The sequence below is a fragment of the Ornithorhynchus anatinus genome, chromosome 4 (genome assembly GCF_004115215.2).
Source record: "Ornithorhynchus anatinus isolate Pmale09 chromosome 4, mOrnAna1.pri.v4, whole genome shotgun sequence".
NCBI classification, from domain to species: domain Eukaryota; kingdom Metazoa; phylum Chordata; class Mammalia; order Monotremata; family Ornithorhynchidae; genus Ornithorhynchus; species Ornithorhynchus anatinus.
Window position 1 is genome coordinate 125,087,112 of NC_041731.1, and position 16,836 is coordinate 125,103,947.

A 16,836-nucleotide genomic window follows, 5' to 3' on the forward strand; every position below is an offset into this window, starting at 1 on the left:
TGGCCTGAGAAGAAGTGAGACCCAGTGGAAAGAACCCGGGCCTGGGATTCAGAGGACCTGAGTTAATAATAATGTTGGTATTTGTTAAGCGCTTACTATGTGCAGAGCACTGTTCTAAGCGCTGGGGTAGATAGAGGGGCATCAGGTTGTCCCACGTGAGGCTCACGGTTAATCCCCATTTTACAGATGAGGGAACTGAGGCCCAGAGAAGTGAAGTGATTTGCCCACAGTCACACAGCTGACAAGTGGCAGAGGCGGGAGTTCTAATCCCGGCTCTGCCACTTGCCTGATGTGTGACTTTAGCAAGTCACTTCACTTCTCTGGGCCTCAGTCTCTTCATCTGTAAAATGGAGATACCGTACCTGTTTTCACTCCTACTTGTATCTTCATGTAGGATATCCAACCTGATTCTCTTGCTTCTATCCCAATGTGTCGCACAATGCAAGCACTAAACAGATACCAGTACTATTATTCTGGATTTATTTAGCCAAAAGAGGCTGCTGGGACATTCCAGGATAAATTAGCCTACTAATTTAGACTATTCTTGCATGCTTAAAATGTTTGGACAACCATGCCAGGGCCGGAGCATACTCACAAAAAATTCAGTTTCTGTCCCTCAGCATTAAGGAAATTGTAGCGTAGACATCTCTGAATTTTCTCCTCTTTCGACTGATACAAATTTAAGCTGGTGTCCCAATTTTCAACAAATACGGCAACTCATTCTTAAGCCTTAACATTTTTCCTGACAGTTATGGGTCATAGTAATGTCCATTATGCTTATCACTTCAAAAGAACCTTTACCAATTCAGTGGTGATTGTATACATGGCCTAGACTGAGATAGGGCAAGGGAACAAATAGCCTTTTGTGAGTCGTGATTGCCCAAGTCCCATTTGGATTAAAGCCATTAGCATAAATACCCCAACACAGGATTTCAGGCAACAGATTTAAATAGTTCAAGGTACACAAACTCTGAGGTAAATGAGATTGGGCCTGAAGCAGGAACAGAGATACAGTCCGAGTATCTGAGTCCTCTCAGGGTGCAATTTTGCACAGAATTTGGAGACATTGGGTCTCATTCACATTACCCTACTTATACTACCTCAGATTCATCTCTTTTGTTCATGTCCTTCCTCTGGCCTGGAATTCTCTCCCCCTTCATATCCAAACGATGATAGTAACAACAACAATAATAATAATATCATCAGACCACTACTCTCCCCAAGTTCAAAATCCTCCTAAAATTACATCTTCTCCAAGAACTCTTCCCCGACTAACCTCTCTTGTCCCCAAATTTGATTTGATTCCCAAATCTACATATTCAACTCTGACCTCTCTCCTTCCCTGCAGTCCCGCATTTCTTTGTGCTGAAATTCTGAACCGCTGCCTGACCCTTTCTAAAATGTCTGGCATTCAGAATTGCAACACTAGGCACATACTGGCAGACTTTAAGAGCAAGAGAAAGAATCTAGGACTTTTTGTTGACGGTGGCGGTGCTTAGTTTTGTTTTGTTTATGGCATTTGTAAGCGCTCACTATGTGCCAGGCACTGTACTAAGTGATGGGGTAGGTAGACAAAAGCTAATCGGGTTGGACACGGCCCTCGTCCCACATGGGGCTCACGGTCTTAGAGATGAGGTAACTAAGGCACAGAAAAGTTATGTCACTTGCCCAAGGTCACACAGAAGGCAATTAGCAGAGCTGGGATTAGAACCCAGGTCCTTCTGACTCCCAAATGAGTGATCTACCCACTAGGCCACACTGCTTCCTCTTGCAGTGGTTGGAATGGCTGCTTTAAAGAAATTGAGCGAATACCATCTGGCTCAGCTTTCCCCTACACCCTCTCCTGACTGAGACAAACTCATTCTAAAACATGTCGTGCAGAGACACCTAAGAAGGCCGGGCCAGTTTTTGCTCTGGATAACATCAGTCACGCCCATACGTTATCTGTTTATCACTGGAAGAGGCTCCCTCCTCTGAGTGTGGAGTGCAACAGAGACTTGTTTCCTAATGGCTGGTTTCCAGTGGACTCCTCTAATCTGAATATTTTATCTTGAAATGCAGGCTCCAGCCCGGAGAAATTGGTATATCGGAGAATGTAGCCGTCGAGAAGTGGAACGAGCATTACTCACAGAGAACAGTGTAAGTACTGAGGTTGTTTGGTTCTGGTGTATAACTTCCAGAAAATCTGGATTGCATTTTTCCTCGAGTAGTAATAGTATGAATCAATAAATCAATGGTATTTATTGAGTGTTTACTGTATGACCCCAGCACTTAGAACAGTGCTCAGCACCTAGAAAGCGCTTAACAAATACCTTTTTTATTATCATTATAATTATTATGGCAAAGACGGCTGTGAAGGCAGCAGCAAGGGCTCGTCTCGGAACAGGCGCCCAGTCAAAGGCAGAGCTGTCCCAGGGTAGAAGCAGCGTGGCTCAGTGGGAAGAGCCGGGGCTTGGGAGTCAGAGGTCATGGGTTTGAATCCCGGCTCTGCCACTTGTCAGCTGTGTGACTGTGGGCAAGTCACTTCACTTCTCTGGGCCTCAGTTACCTCATCTGTAAAATGGGGATTAACTGTGAGCCTCACGTGGGACAACCTGATGACCCTGTATCTACCCCAGCGCTTAGAACAGTGCTCTGCACATAGTAAGAGCTTAACAAATACCAGCATTATTAATGGCATACACTTCCTGCTTTCCTTCGCCCCCCTTCTGGAGCGAAGACTTCCTTGGGGAATACATTATTCTGGGTGTGTTTCTATATTGTCAGTCAGTCAGCCAGTCGTATTTATTGAGCGCTTAAGGTGTGCAGAACACTGTACTAAGCGCTTGGGAGAGTCGATAGTCTGATATAACAATAAAGACACACGTTCCCTGCCCACAATGAGCTTACAGTCTAGAGGCTTGTATTTCTTCTTTGAGTGTCAGGGACCCCACCTGCATCCCTTTCTCTACTTTATCCTTCTTTCTCTCTCTGTCCACCTCTCAGTCTTTCCTACCTTCTTTCCCCGCAACCATCTAATCTTGACCCCTGGTTCCAACCTGGTCCCTCTTTAGGCTGGGGAAAATATGGTCACTGGAAGCAGGAAGCAAGGAATGACACACGCTGTGAAGCAATTTCTGAAGAGTGTGGGAGGGGAAAAGTCTTTTTGTCTAGCAGTTGCCTGGCCTGGGTTGTGTCTTTCTGTATCTCCCTAATCCTTTAGACAATTCCTTTCCTTCACGGGATTCTGGTCATAGGTGGCCCAGGTACTATGCATTCCTCCTACTAAATCCCCTTAAAGGTTGTACCCTCCAAAGGGCAATTAGATAGCATTTGGGGAAATGCTAAACTTCCCTTCCCCTTTAATCCCAGAAGGCAGGAGGTTAGAACAAAACCCTGAGGGAGAAGGGTGGGGGGACTGTAGGAAGGTGAAAAGGGAAATTGGAAGCCTAAACAATAAGATGCGGGGAACAACATAAAATGTCTTTTCCAGTTGGTGGAGAAGAATAAAAATGCCAAAGGGGCATGCAAAGGCTACAGTCTTATAACCATCTGGAGAATATTAGCCACCTGCCCAAAAAGGAATATAAACTCTTCCCATCAGGCTGCCTATTCTTAATCATATTCAAGATCAATCATCTTCATACATAGGTGAGAAAGGCTCAGGAAAATGCAATATAAATAAGAACACGGTTCTCAGGAGAACTGGGTTACCCCCAGGGTTACCTGAGTGTGAAAGAACTATTTTTCATGCCCATTTGGAAATATATTAATGTGGCAGAACAATTACTTCTCTCGAAATCAGAACCTGGTAAGGGCTAAAAAGGAAACATGAATGACTGAAAGGAAGATTTTCAAAGGATAATATCTGTTAGAATAATCATTCAAAGATTGTCTTTGGATAAGCAGTGAGGTTACACTGTTTCTAATAAACACTTCCCCTCAGGAACACTAAATTTGCCTTCTGTGTTTCCTATAAAGCTGATGCCTTAGGATTCCCAAAGTATCTCATTTAAAATATGATCTCATGGCAAAGTGGTGATCACAGGAATAAAATTACAGGCTCCCTGGACTAATTGGTGTTGGTCAACAATAATTGGACAACAAGGGTCTCCTTCTTATTTCTTGACCTTCAATTTTCTACATATTCTGGGCAGAGAACATAACTACTAACTCTGATATATTGTGCCCTTCCAAGCATTTAGTACAGTGCTCTGCACACAGTAAGTGCTCAGTGAATAGCATTGATTCTTCTTTATGAGCTCCATACCTGGCAAGTGCCAGGTTTGTCAAAACTGCAGCAAACTGTTGACCTCATGTACATATGTATCAATTACACTAATTTTTTTTATATTAATGTCCATCTCCCCTACCTAGATTCTAAGTTCCTTGTGGTCAGAGAACATGCTTGGCACACAGTAAGCGCTTAACAAATACCATAAGTATTATTATATGTACCAACTCTATTGTAATGAATTCTGCCCAGCACTTAGTACAGTGCTCTGCACACAGTAAGCACACAATAAATACTTTTGATGGTGATGATGATGAAAAGAATCTGTGTGGAATACTGCAACGTCTGAAACTATAAGCACCACGGGAAGTAAGAGTGGTGATTTCCAAACAATAAAACAATCGAAGGCATCTATTGAATACTTACTCTATCAGAGCACTGTTGTAAGGCTTGGGAGAGTAATACAAAGTTATTATTATTATTATTATTAAGTGCAGCTGAGTCGTTTCTGATTCCGATTCGACTCCGTGGATATCCTTTCTCCAGAAAGCGGTGTCCTCTGCCATAATCCGCAACCTTTCTAATGATTCTGCTGTTATCATTGTTAAGGTCTCTATCCATCTAGTTGCCATTCTGCCTCTTCCACATTTTCCCTGGACTTTCCCTAGCATTAGTGTCTTCTCTGGAGAATTAGTCCTCCTAGTGATGTGTCCAAAATATGCTCATCTAAGTCGAGTCATTTGGTCTTCCAAAGACCACTTAGGTTTAATTTGCTCTAAAATCCATTCCATGGTATTCTCAAAAGCCTTCTCCAACGTCACTTTTCAGAAGAATCAATGTGTACTACAGGGTAAGGACACACAATCCCTTACCTCAAAAAGCTTGCAGTCTAGGCTGAGAGCTAGACATTAAAATAAGTTATAGGTAGGGGAGCCAAATAAGTATAAATATATGACGTAAGTGCTGTGGAGGTGGGGGGCAAGGCGAGAATCTAAGTGCTTAGGGGATATGGACTCAAGTCCAGAGGGGATACAGTAGAGAGGGAAAATAGGATGAGGAGATGAGAGATTAATCAAGGAGGACTTCCTGGAAAAGTAATCATGATAATACATCACAGGAAATAAACATATAATACAATACATGAAGAAAATTAGCATGAACCTTGTCTTCTCTCTCAAGATCACTTTTTCTTCCATCCTGGAAAAAGTTCCAGGGTGTTCTCCTTAAAATTAAACATGAGTGTGTGGAGATTCTGGTTAACTGTACACGTTCATGATAGCAGACATTTGGGAACCACTTGAATAAATGTATTTTTCCTGAAATACTCTAGTAGGGATCCGTGGCTCATCTTGAGAACCATCTTTTTTCCCTTTTCAAATATTCTAACTTTTCTCATCGGTGACTATTATTTAAGATTACACCCCCCAAAAACAATAATAACAATAAAATAAACAACTATCACTCAAACCCAGTCCAGAAGACCTATTTCGTGGAATAAAAGGGACTGAGTAAAAGTATTTGTGTCTTCCAAAAGATTAGAATTTTCAAATGGATTATCATTACATCTGCAGTCTATCAGGGAGTCATTTGCATAATAATGTTGGTATTTATTAAGCGCTTACTATGTGCAGAGCACTGTTCTAAGCACTGGGGTAGACACAGGGGAATCAGGTTGTCCCACGTGGGGCTCACAGTCTTCATCCCCATTTTACAGATGAGGGTCTCGGTGTGAATTATGGAACTATTAAATCACTAATGTCATCACTCATTAAACCACAGGACGGGACATTTTTAGTCAGAGACTATTCGAAGAAATCAACGGCAGAGCCGTATGTTTTGGCCCTACTTTATCAAAACAAAGTTTACAATATCAAAATCCGTTTTCTGGAGAGAAGTCGACAGTATGCCCTAGGAACAGGACTCAGAGGAGACGAGGTAAGTGAAATACATTACTCAGTTTACCCTATTGCTTACTCTTACCCAGAATATAGCGGTAATTCATTATGCATGCTCAAACATGAAAATAATGTTTTGGATGATTTGTCTCAGCTTCACTTGGGATCATCATATTGCGCTCCGCAAAGCTGTGCCCAAGTCATTCTAATAGCTTTGTTATTAGTCATTTGTTTTAAAAAGAACCGCTTCTCTCAAGCATGGCTTAATTTCAGGGCTATAATTAGTTTTAAATGGAACCCTAGTCAATGATCTGTGCGTGGTTTTTCGTTACAAACGAAAATGAAAGAGAGTTTCTCGCATCTCTCTAAACCTTCAACTTTTGCGTGTTTGGGAAGGTGCACTGAAACCAACTAGGGCTTCCGGGCTCATAGGCAAAGATAGCTTTATAGATTTCAATCGACAGAAATTCAAAGAAGGCCAATCAAATGACCTGGGCACCAACAATTTTAAAGCATTTCCCCAGCCCAAAGTAGAAAACAGTGATCTGGGCACGTGCACTCTTGACTCAGAGTTAAAGAAGACAACATTTATGGGTTTGATCTGGGCCTTCTACTTGGGCTGATACTGAAATGGATACATCCAGTGGGAACTAACCTAATGGGTCAGTTTCTACCTGGGAAGATCATGATCAATCAGTGGTTCAGTGGTATGTACTAATGCTTATTGTGTGCAAAGCCCTATACTAAGTGCTTGGGAGAGTACGATACAACAGAGTTGGTAGACATGCTTCTTACTCATTCGGAGTTTATAGTCTGGATGGAGAGACGGCCATTAAAATAAATTATGGATATGTACATAAGTGCTGGGGGAGGAGAGGTTAAGAATATCAAGTGCTTAAAAGAATACAGATCCAAGTGCATAGATGGGAGAAGGGGAGGAGTAGGGGAGAAGAGGGCTTATTTGGAGAAGCCAGTAGAAGGGGATTAGCTTTTCAAAAGGTCTAGGAAATGTAGAAAAGTGAACAAATCTCTAATAGCAACAGCATGAGCCTGTTGTTTTAGACTGTGAACCTTTGGTTGGGCAGGGATTGTCTCTATCTGTTGCCGAATTGTACATTTCAAGTGCTTAGTACAGTGCCCTGCACATAGTAAGTGCTCAATAAATATGAATCAATGAATGAATGTATTGACTTCCAACTAGGTGCAATGCCTTGACTTGTTCACTAAAATTTCATATACATTTTCTTCAAAGCCCTTGGAAAGTACGAAGTAAAGAAGTGATATTCCCTGCCCACAAGGAGTTTACAGGGGAGGCAGATGTAAAATGATTTACAAATATTCAAGATTAAATGAAGTGTAAAATTGGATCAACATATCTGCAACAGTGCTGAGTATAGCTACAAATAGGTTCCCTAGTGCTAAAAATGACTGATGGGTTTGTAGGGTTTAGCAGAATGGGACATCTTGAAGGAAATATAAAGAATTTTAGTTACCATTTCACTAAGAAAAGAATGTGATTTACAAATGTAGTCAGGACCAAAGGCATTAATGAGCTGATAAATCTCAAAAAACCCGAAGTTGCGAACTACTTATCCCTGTGAAACCACACACATACACACACGTGACAGATTTCTATTTTCCACACTGATCCAGTCATCCAAATTCTGCTACATAGGCAGAATTTCAATGATGCACAGATACAAAGAAATTGAAAGTAGAGTTCTAAAAAATCCAGTGTGCCTCTTAGGAGTTTGATAGAGATTGGCTATAAGGAAGCATCACATTTCATTCCAAATTGAAAGTTTCTAAGTCTGTAGTGTGACCTACAAAAGCATCCTTTTCTAAAGGACAGCTGGTTTTATGGCAGAAAGGGTGTCATCAGAGTTGTCTAAAATAGCAGAATCCTAAACAACTGCTTGGGGTCAACTGGAAGTGCTTATCTGAACAAAGGGAGGACTGTAAGCCCGTCAAAGGGCAGGGACTGTCTCTATCTGTTACCAATTTGTACATTCCAAGCGCTTAGTACAGTGCTCGGCACATAGTAAGCGCTCAATAAATACTATTGAATGAAATACTATTGAATGAATAAAACAAACATTTTAAAGCCATGTAAGCTTATTATGGGCAGGGAATATATCTGTTTACTGTTTACACTCCCAAGCACTCAGTACAATGCTTTGCACACAGTAAGCGCTCAGTAAATATGATTGAATGAATGAGACAAATTCAGTAGATGAATGAACCTGGTGGGGAGAAATTGAGAGAGGATTTTTCTTGAGTGAAGACAGTTACATTTTCTCCATGATAATCTCATTCATGATAAGCTCATTGTAGGCAGGGAACATATCTGTCAACTCTATTGTATGTACTCCCCAGGTGTTTTTTTTAGTACAGTGCTCTGCACACAGTAAGTGCTCATTAAATACCTTTGATGATGATAGTACTGGGACATCAAAAGTCAGAGTTAATTAGAAGCAAAATGTACTTATTTTGCTGGAATGTATGGTTTTATTTTCCTAGGAAACATATATTTAAAACTCAAATGTTATTGAACCAAAGTGTGCTTATATTAATAAATGCCTTTAAGAATTTTTGAATGGAGTAGATATATATTTTTGGAAATTTAAAGGAACGGTGGGTAAATAAATAAAGCAAACAGAAAAATACCAAGCAGCCTCTGAGGTTTAAGATATAACATCAGTGTATCATTTGCTATCCACTGGAAAGATGGATAGATTTTCTGTTACCATTATGATTAAATTCTTATTTTTTATATTCAAAACTCCTTAGGGTGAAATTTCAACTACAGGGCCAAACACTAGAGACAAATAATGAGAAATGACAGGATGACTAATTGTACATTCCTGGCTGCTGCTACCTGTTAAAATTATCCTTTTCTACAAGCACCATCCAATTTATAGATAGTTAAAAACAATTATCATTTAATTCATTATTTCAGCATAATCCTAGAAAAAAAGGAGAGGTTGAATATAAAACAGGCTTTTGCTCATAGAAGATTAATATCAAGCAAGAACATTTGGCTTCCTGAATTACAGGTTAACACAGAACTGTGCATAGAGATGATCTCTTGCTCCTCTTTCCTTCACACTTGAAAAAGCCAGGAATAATGACAAAAAAACTGAGGTCTTTGCTTCGCTACCAAACATTTGTTTCCCCATTTCTGTTCATTGTAAAAATCTCTAAATTCCTTTTCCAGTAAATGTTAAAAGTCTTCCTACTTCTATCTATATCCTTGTACTTGCTTCTGCTTCCACTCTGGGAAATATTTTCGTCCACTGTCCATCCCGTTAGATTGTAACTTTCCTGCTGTGTGACCTCGGACAAGTCACTTCACCTCTTTGGGCCTCAGTTACCTCATCGGCAAAATGGGGCATGAGACTGTGAGCTCCATAAAGGATAGGGACTGTGTTCAACTCGATCTGCTTGTATCCACCCCAGTGCTTAGTACGGTGTCTGGTACATAGTAAGTGCTTAACAAATACCCCAATCATCATCATCGAGTTTCTGGAGGACAGTGAGGGTGTGCCTTCCTCCTTCTGAATTTTCACTAGTACTTATTACACTCCTTCTACTTATTACACTCCTTCACACTTCATGTTCTATACATATCATTGACGTCCTTGACTAATATTAGTTATAAATGATGTAATTATTACCCCTGTCAGGATCACGCCTGCAGAGTTCCCAGTACTCTATCAGTCACGACTATGGAAGAGAGTCAGGCAGAGACATATGGTGGCTTAGTGGCAAGAGCACAGGCTTGGGAGTCAGAGGTCATGGGTTTTAATCCCACCTTGGCCACTCATCTCCTGTGTGGCCTTGGGCAAGTCACTTCACTTCTCTGTACTTCAGTTACCTCATCTGTAAAATGGGGATTAAGACTGCGAGCCCCACATGGGACAACCTGATTTCCTTGTATTCATTCATTCAATAGTATTTATTGAGCGCTTACTATGTGCAGAGCACTGTACTAAGCGCTTGGAATGTACAAATCAGCAACAGATAGAGACAGTCCCTGCCCTTTGACGGGCTTACGGTCTAATCGGGGGAGACAGGCAGACAAGAACAATGGCAATAGAGTCAAGGGGAAGAACATCTCATAAAAACAATGGCAAATAAATAGAATCAGCATGATGTACATCTCATTAAACAAAATAAACAAAATAAATAGGGTGATGAAGATATATACAGTTGAGCGGACGAGTACAGTGCTGAGGGGGTGGGACAGGAGACGGGGAGGAGCAGAGGGAAAGAGGGAAGAAGAGGGTTTAGCTGCGGAGAGGTGAAGGGGGAGGGTAGAGGGAGCAGAGGGAAAAAAGGGGGGAGCTCAGTCTGGGAAGGCCTCTTGGAGGAGGTGACCTCTCAGTAGGGATTTGAAGTGGGGAAGAGAATTAGATTGTCAGAGGTGAGGAGGGAGGGCGTTCCAGGACCGCGGGAGGACGTGGCCCGGGGGTCAACGGCGGGATAGGTGAGAACGGGGGACGGTGAGGAGGTGGGCGGCAGAGGAGCGGAGCGTACGGGCTGGGCGGTAGAAAGAGAGAAGGGAGGAGAGGTAGGAAGGGGCAAAGTGATGTAGAGTCTCGAAGCCTAGAGTGAGGAGTTTTTGTTTGGAGCGGAGGGCGACGATAGGCAACCAACGGAGGTGTTTAAGAAGGGGAGTGACAGGCCCAGATCGTTTCTGCAGGAAGATGAGCCGGGCAGCGAAGTGAAGGATAGACTGGAGTGGGGCGAGAGAGGAGGAAGGGAGATCGGAGAGAAGGCTGACACGGTAGTCTAGCCGGGATATAACGAGAGCCCGTAGCAGTAAGGTAGATGTTTGGGTAGAGAGGAAAGGGCGGATCTTGGCGACATTGTAAAGGTGAGACCGGCAGGTCTCGGTAACGGATTGGATGTGTGGGGTGAACGAGAGAGACGAGTCAAAGATGACACCGAGGTTGCGGGCCCGAGAGACGGGAAGGATGGTCGTGCCATCCACGGTGATAGGGAAGTCTGGGAGAGGGCCAGGCTTAAGAGGGAAGATGAGGAGCTCAGTCTCACTCACGTTGAGTTTTAGGTGGCGGGCCGACATCCAGGTGGAGACGTCCCGGAGGCAGGAGGAGATGCGAGCCTAAAGGGAGGGGGAGAGGACAGGGGCGGAGATGTAGATCTGCGTGTCATCTGCGTAGAGATGGTAGTCGAAGCCGTGAGAGTGCATGAGTTCACCGAGGGAGTGAGTGTAAATGGAGAACAGAAGAGGGCCGAGAACTGACCCTTGAGGAACTCCAACAGTTAAAGGATGGGAGGGGGAGGAGGCGCCCGCGAAGGAGACCGAGAATGACCGGCCAGAGAGATGAGAGGAGAACCGGGAGAGGACGGAGTCCGTGAAGCCAAAGTGAGATAAGGTATGGAGGAGGAGGGGATGGTCGACAGTGTCAAAGGCAGCAGAGAGGTCGAGGAGGATCAGAACGGAGTAGGAGCCATTGGATTTGGCAAGAAGGAGGTCACGGGTGACCTTAGAGAGAGCAGTCTCGGTAGAGCGGAGGAGACGGAAGCCAGATCGGAGGGGGTCCGGGAGAGAATGGGAGTTAAGGAATTCTAAGCATCGATTGTAGACGACTCGTTCTAGGATTTTGGAAAGGAAGGGTAGTAGGGAGATAGGGCGATAACTGGAGGGGGAAGTGGGGTCGAATGAGGGTTTTTTTAGGATGGGGGAGACGTGGGCATGATTGAAGGCAGAGGGGAAGGAGCCATTGGAGATCGAGTGGTTAAAGATAAAAGTTAAGGAAGGGAGGAGGGCAGGGGCGATGGTTTTTATAAGGTGAGAGGGAATGGGGTCCGAGGCGCAGGTAGAGGGGGTGGCACTTGTGAGGAGGGAGGAGATCTCCTCTGAGGATACTGCAGGGAAGGATGGGAAAGTAGGGGAGAGTTGGTGGGGGGGAGGGGAGAGGCGGAGGGGTGACTTTGGGGAGCTCAGACCTGATCGTGTTGATTTTTGTGATGAAGTAGGTGGCCAGATCATTGGGGGTGAGGGATGGGGGAGGGGGAGGAACAGGGGGCCTAAGGAGAGAGTTACCCCAGTGTTTAGAACAGTGCTTGGCACATAGTAAGCACTTAACAAATACCATAATTATTATTGTTATATCCATTCCATTCCTAGCTTGGCCAGTGGCTAGCGAATGGAGGGCCATCTGCTACAAGTCAAAACTCACCTGTGCTGGACAGCAGCAGCATGGGAGACAATCAAGAGCAAAGACTCAAATTTGTTGTGCGCAAGGAGACAGTGGTAAACCGCCTCTGTATTTTTACCAAGAAAACTCTGTGGATCCACTACCAGAATGATTGCAGATGGAGGTGGGGCGTTCTGGGAGAGATGTGCACAAGGCGCCGCTACGGGTCATAGATGGCATAAGACAAGACAAGACGCGATTATTAGTATGATTAGAAGCAGCATGGCCTAGTGGAAAGAGCACTGGGTTTTAGGAATGCCCCATCAACACCTTCTGTTGGTCATGATTTGTTGAATAAAGAATCGTACGAATGCTGTAGTGTTGTAAAGCAGACTAAGCAACAAAAGCAGTGTTGATACATTAAGGGGTAAAGAGATGCAGAGCTATGTTACTCGTCACTGAATTGAGACTGTGGCTCGCCTCCAAAGAAGCTACCCGCAAGACCCCTTTTCTATTTGCAGGGCACAGTTGAAGACTTTGGTCAAGCCTCTACCCTCATCACAGACAAGATGAAAACCAAGGGAGCAATGCCTCAGTGAATTTCTAATTTGCTCTCCACCACAGAAAACCTCCCAGAAAGCAACAGCGTGGCCTTCGCTTGAGTTTTTGAGGAAGTCACTACCGTAGACCCAAGGTGTGAAAAAATGGTTAGGACCTGGATCTGTAGATGTGGTTATCAAGGGTTGAGTACAGTGCTCTGCCCACACGAAGCGCTCAATAAATACCACTGACCGATTGCCTGAGGGTCTACTGAGCACATAGCTGACATTTACAAGGAAGACTTTTCGGCGCAGACTTTTCCTCAACCTCGGGTACGCTGAAGACTCCCAAGATACGACCATAAATGTCATTGCCAAGAAGCGAGGTGTTAGAGCTAAAAACTCCTGGGAACTTGTGTTGATCTTCAGGGCTGCCAAGATCCTACCCAGTCCTTTTGGACAGGAACCTAAAGTCTCATCTGTTCTCCCATGATGCTAGAACATTATTGGGAAATCAGGGAATGTTTTTCCGAGTGCACGGAAAGTGTGAATAAGGCAAGATGGAGATAGGTAGAGCTGCGCACTTGCACACAGAAATCAAGGCACGAGGAATAATGACTATGGTATTTGTTCAGACGTTGCCTTTTCTCATGCTGTGGAATCATCTCCAACCCACGGTGACTCCATGGACACACCTCTTCCAGAATACCACACCTCCATGTGCAGTAGTGGCTCCACAGAGTTTTCTTAGTAAAAATACGGAAGTGGTTTTGGTAGGATAGTATCGAGGTGAGGTAGAGGGGGATAAGGTGATTGAACGCTTTAAAGCCAATAGAAAGGAGTTTCTGTTTGAGGCGGGGGTGGATGGGTGTGCCAAGGTGGACCTTTATTGCCATCGTTCTCGTCTGTCCGTCTCCCCCGATCAGACCGTAAGCCCGTCAAACGGCAGGGACCGTCTCTATCTGTTGCCGACTTGTTCATTCCAAGCGCTTAGTACAGTGCTCTGCACATAGTAAGCGCTCAATAAATACTATTGAATGAATGAATGACCTGGCCACCGGCTACCCCGAGGTCAAAATGCCACCGGTGACGTAACCTCTCTGGCCAGAGGGGACGGGGTGGGAAGATAGGTGTCCCTCACCTCTGTGCCCACCCAATAAGGTATGGAAGGGGAGGGAGCGGAAGGGACGGAGATTGAACAGAATGGAAGTTGGGACTACCCAAACCACAGGTAATAATAATAATAATAATGTTGGCATTTGTTAAGCGCTTACTATGTGCCGAGCACTGTTCTAAGCGCTGGGGTAGATACAGGGTAATCATATTGTCCCCCGAGAGGCTCACAGTCTTAATCCCCATTTTCCAGATGAGGGAACTGAGGGACAGAGAAGTGAAGTGACTTGCCCACAGTCACACAGCTGACAAGTGGCAGAGCCGGGATTCGAACCCATGACGTCCGACTCCCAAACCCGGGCTCTTTCCACTGAGCCACGCTTACCTGTTGCCTCTGGTGCTCTGGTCTCTTGGAGGATCACAGCGGTAGCAACAGCCACCCACGTGTCTTTCCCTGCCCAGAGCGCCAGACGCCCATTCTGCCACCAGGACCAACGCACAGAGACGGGGGTCGTGGGACGGGTGAGTGGTAACGAATAAGTGGGTTCGGTGCATGAGTGGGTAAAGTATAAGTGAGTGTAAAGCCTAAGTGGGTTCGCTGCATAAGTGGGTTCGGTGCATAAGTGGGTAATGTATAAGTGAGTATAACGCACATGTGAGTTTAGTGCATAAGTGGGTAGCGTATAAGCGAGTGTAACGCACAAGTGAGTTGAACGCATACGTGACTGTAACGCATAAGTAAGTCTAAGGCATGTCATGAGTTGGACGTCCGGCTCAGGCACTTGTCAACTGTGTGACTGTGGACAAGTCACTTCACTTCTCTGGGCCTCAGTTACCTCATCTGTAAAATGGGGATTAACTGGGAGCCTCACTTGGGACAACCTGATTACCCTGTATCTACCGCAGCGCTTAGAACAGTGCTCTGCACATAGTAAGCGCTTCACAAATACCAACATTATTATAAGTGGGTTCAGCGCATAAGTAGATTGAACGTCTAAGTGGATTCCTCCCAAGTGGGTGCGCACGTGGTGAGAGCTAGCCGCCTCACCACGTGCAAGTAGCGCCTACGTGAGCTTAACGCGTAAGTGGGTTTTAACGTATAAGTGGGTTTAACGCCTAAGTGGGTTCCTCCTCAGTGGGTGCGCACATGGTGGGAACTAGCCGCCTCCCCACGTTGTGAGTAAACCATAAGCGAGCTCTGCCTGGGCGGACCCAGCTGTCCTCACACACGCGGGTAAAATACCACTGTATTCCTCCCGTTAGGGAAGCTCTAACACCATATTCCTCCCAAAGGGGAAGCTTTAACACCATATTTCTCCCAAAAGGGAAGGCCGATTGTCACGTCTACATTATTAATTCAATTCGCCCGTGGAATAAATCCTATACAAAACTCAGGTTTTCCATCCCGGGCCTCCCTCTCTCTCTCGCCACGCCGATTCCGAAAGAACCTGTCCCCGGCGACGGGTGACAATGGGCAACCGCTGAAGGTTCTTGAGGAATGGGGAAACGTGGACTGAACGTTTCTGTAGAAAAATGATCCAGGCAGCAGAGTGAAGTATGGCCTAGAGTGAAGGAGGCAGGGAGATCAGCAAGAAATATTAAGTATTAAATCTATGCCAGTGCACTGTGTTAAGCTCCTTGATAAATACAAGGCGACCCGATAAATTCGTCCCAGTTCCACAGGAGATCCGCAGTATATCACCCCCCACCTGCAAAACTCAGTTTGACGGGCAGAATCGATTGATTTTATTTAATCAGTGGTATTTATTGAGCATTTACTATGTGGAGAGCATTTTACTAAGCATTTGGGAGGCTACAATGCAACAACGTTAGTAGTCACATTCCCTGACCACAGTGAGTTTACAGTCTAGAGGGGTGTGAACAGAAGTGACATGTTCCCTGCGTACTAGGAGCTTAAACTCTATTTATATTAATGTCTGTCTCCCCTTCTAGTCCATAAGCTCGCTGTGGGCAGGGAAAATGTCTGTTGTTATACTGTACTCTCCCCAGCACTTAGTACAGTACAGTACCCCACGTCCCCCTCCAGTTATCGCCCTATCTCTCTACTACCCTTCCTTTCCAAAATCCTAGAACGAGTCGTCTACAATCGATGCTTAGAATTCCTTAACTCCCATTCTCTCCCAGACCCCCTCCGATCCGGCTTCCGTCCCCTCCGCTCTACCGAGACTGCTCTCTCTAAGGTCACCCGTGACCTCCTTCTTGCCAAATCCGATGGCTCCTACTCCGTTCTGATCCTCCTTGACCTCTCTGCTGCCTTTGACACTGTCGACCATCCCCTCTTCCTCCATACCTTATCTCACCTTGGCTTCACGGACTCCGTCCTCTCCCGGTTCTCCTCTCACCTCTCTGGCCGGTCATTCTCGGTCTCTTTCGCGGGCACCTCCTCCCCCTCCCATCCTTTAACTGTTGGAGTTCCTCAAGGGTCAGTTCTCGGCCCTCTTCTGTTCTCCATTTACACTCACTCCCTCGGTGAACTCATTCGCTCTCACGGCTTTGACTACCATCTCTACGCAGAGGACACGCAGATCTACATCTCCGCCCCTGTCCTCTCCCCCTCCCTTCGGGCTCGCGTCTCCTCCCGCCTCCGGGACGTCTCCACCTGGATGTCGGCCCGCCACCTAAAACTCAACGTGAGCGAGACTGAGCTCCTCATCTTCCCTCCCGAACCCGGTCCTCTCCCGGACTTCTCTATCACCGTGGATGGCACGACCATCCTTCCCGTCTCTCGGGCCCGCGATCTCGGTGTCGTCCTTGACCCGTCTCTCTCGTTCACCCCACGCATCCTATCCGTTACCGAGACCTGCCGGTTTCACCTCTACAATATCGCCAAGATCCGCCCTTTCCTCTCCACCCAAACGGCTACCTTACTGCTACGGGCTCTCGTTATA

At 45.2% G+C, this 16,836-nt stretch overlaps 1 protein-coding gene across 2 annotated transcripts in view; it reads left to right on the forward strand.

The window, feature by feature from the left end:
• Positions 1 to 16,836, forward strand: part of CLNK (cytokine dependent hematopoietic cell linker) — a 208,208-nt gene that overhangs the window by 188,894 nt on the left and 2,478 nt on the right. For both annotated transcript variants that reach the window (XM_039911666.1, XM_039911667.1), the window contains 2 exons: positions 2,062 to 2,139; positions 5,993 to 6,148. In XM_039911666.1, coding sequence (XP_039767600.1) covers positions 2,062 to 2,139; positions 5,993 to 6,148 — 234 coding nt within the window. The remainder of the gene's footprint in view (positions 1 to 2,061; positions 2,140 to 5,992; positions 6,149 to 16,836) is intronic.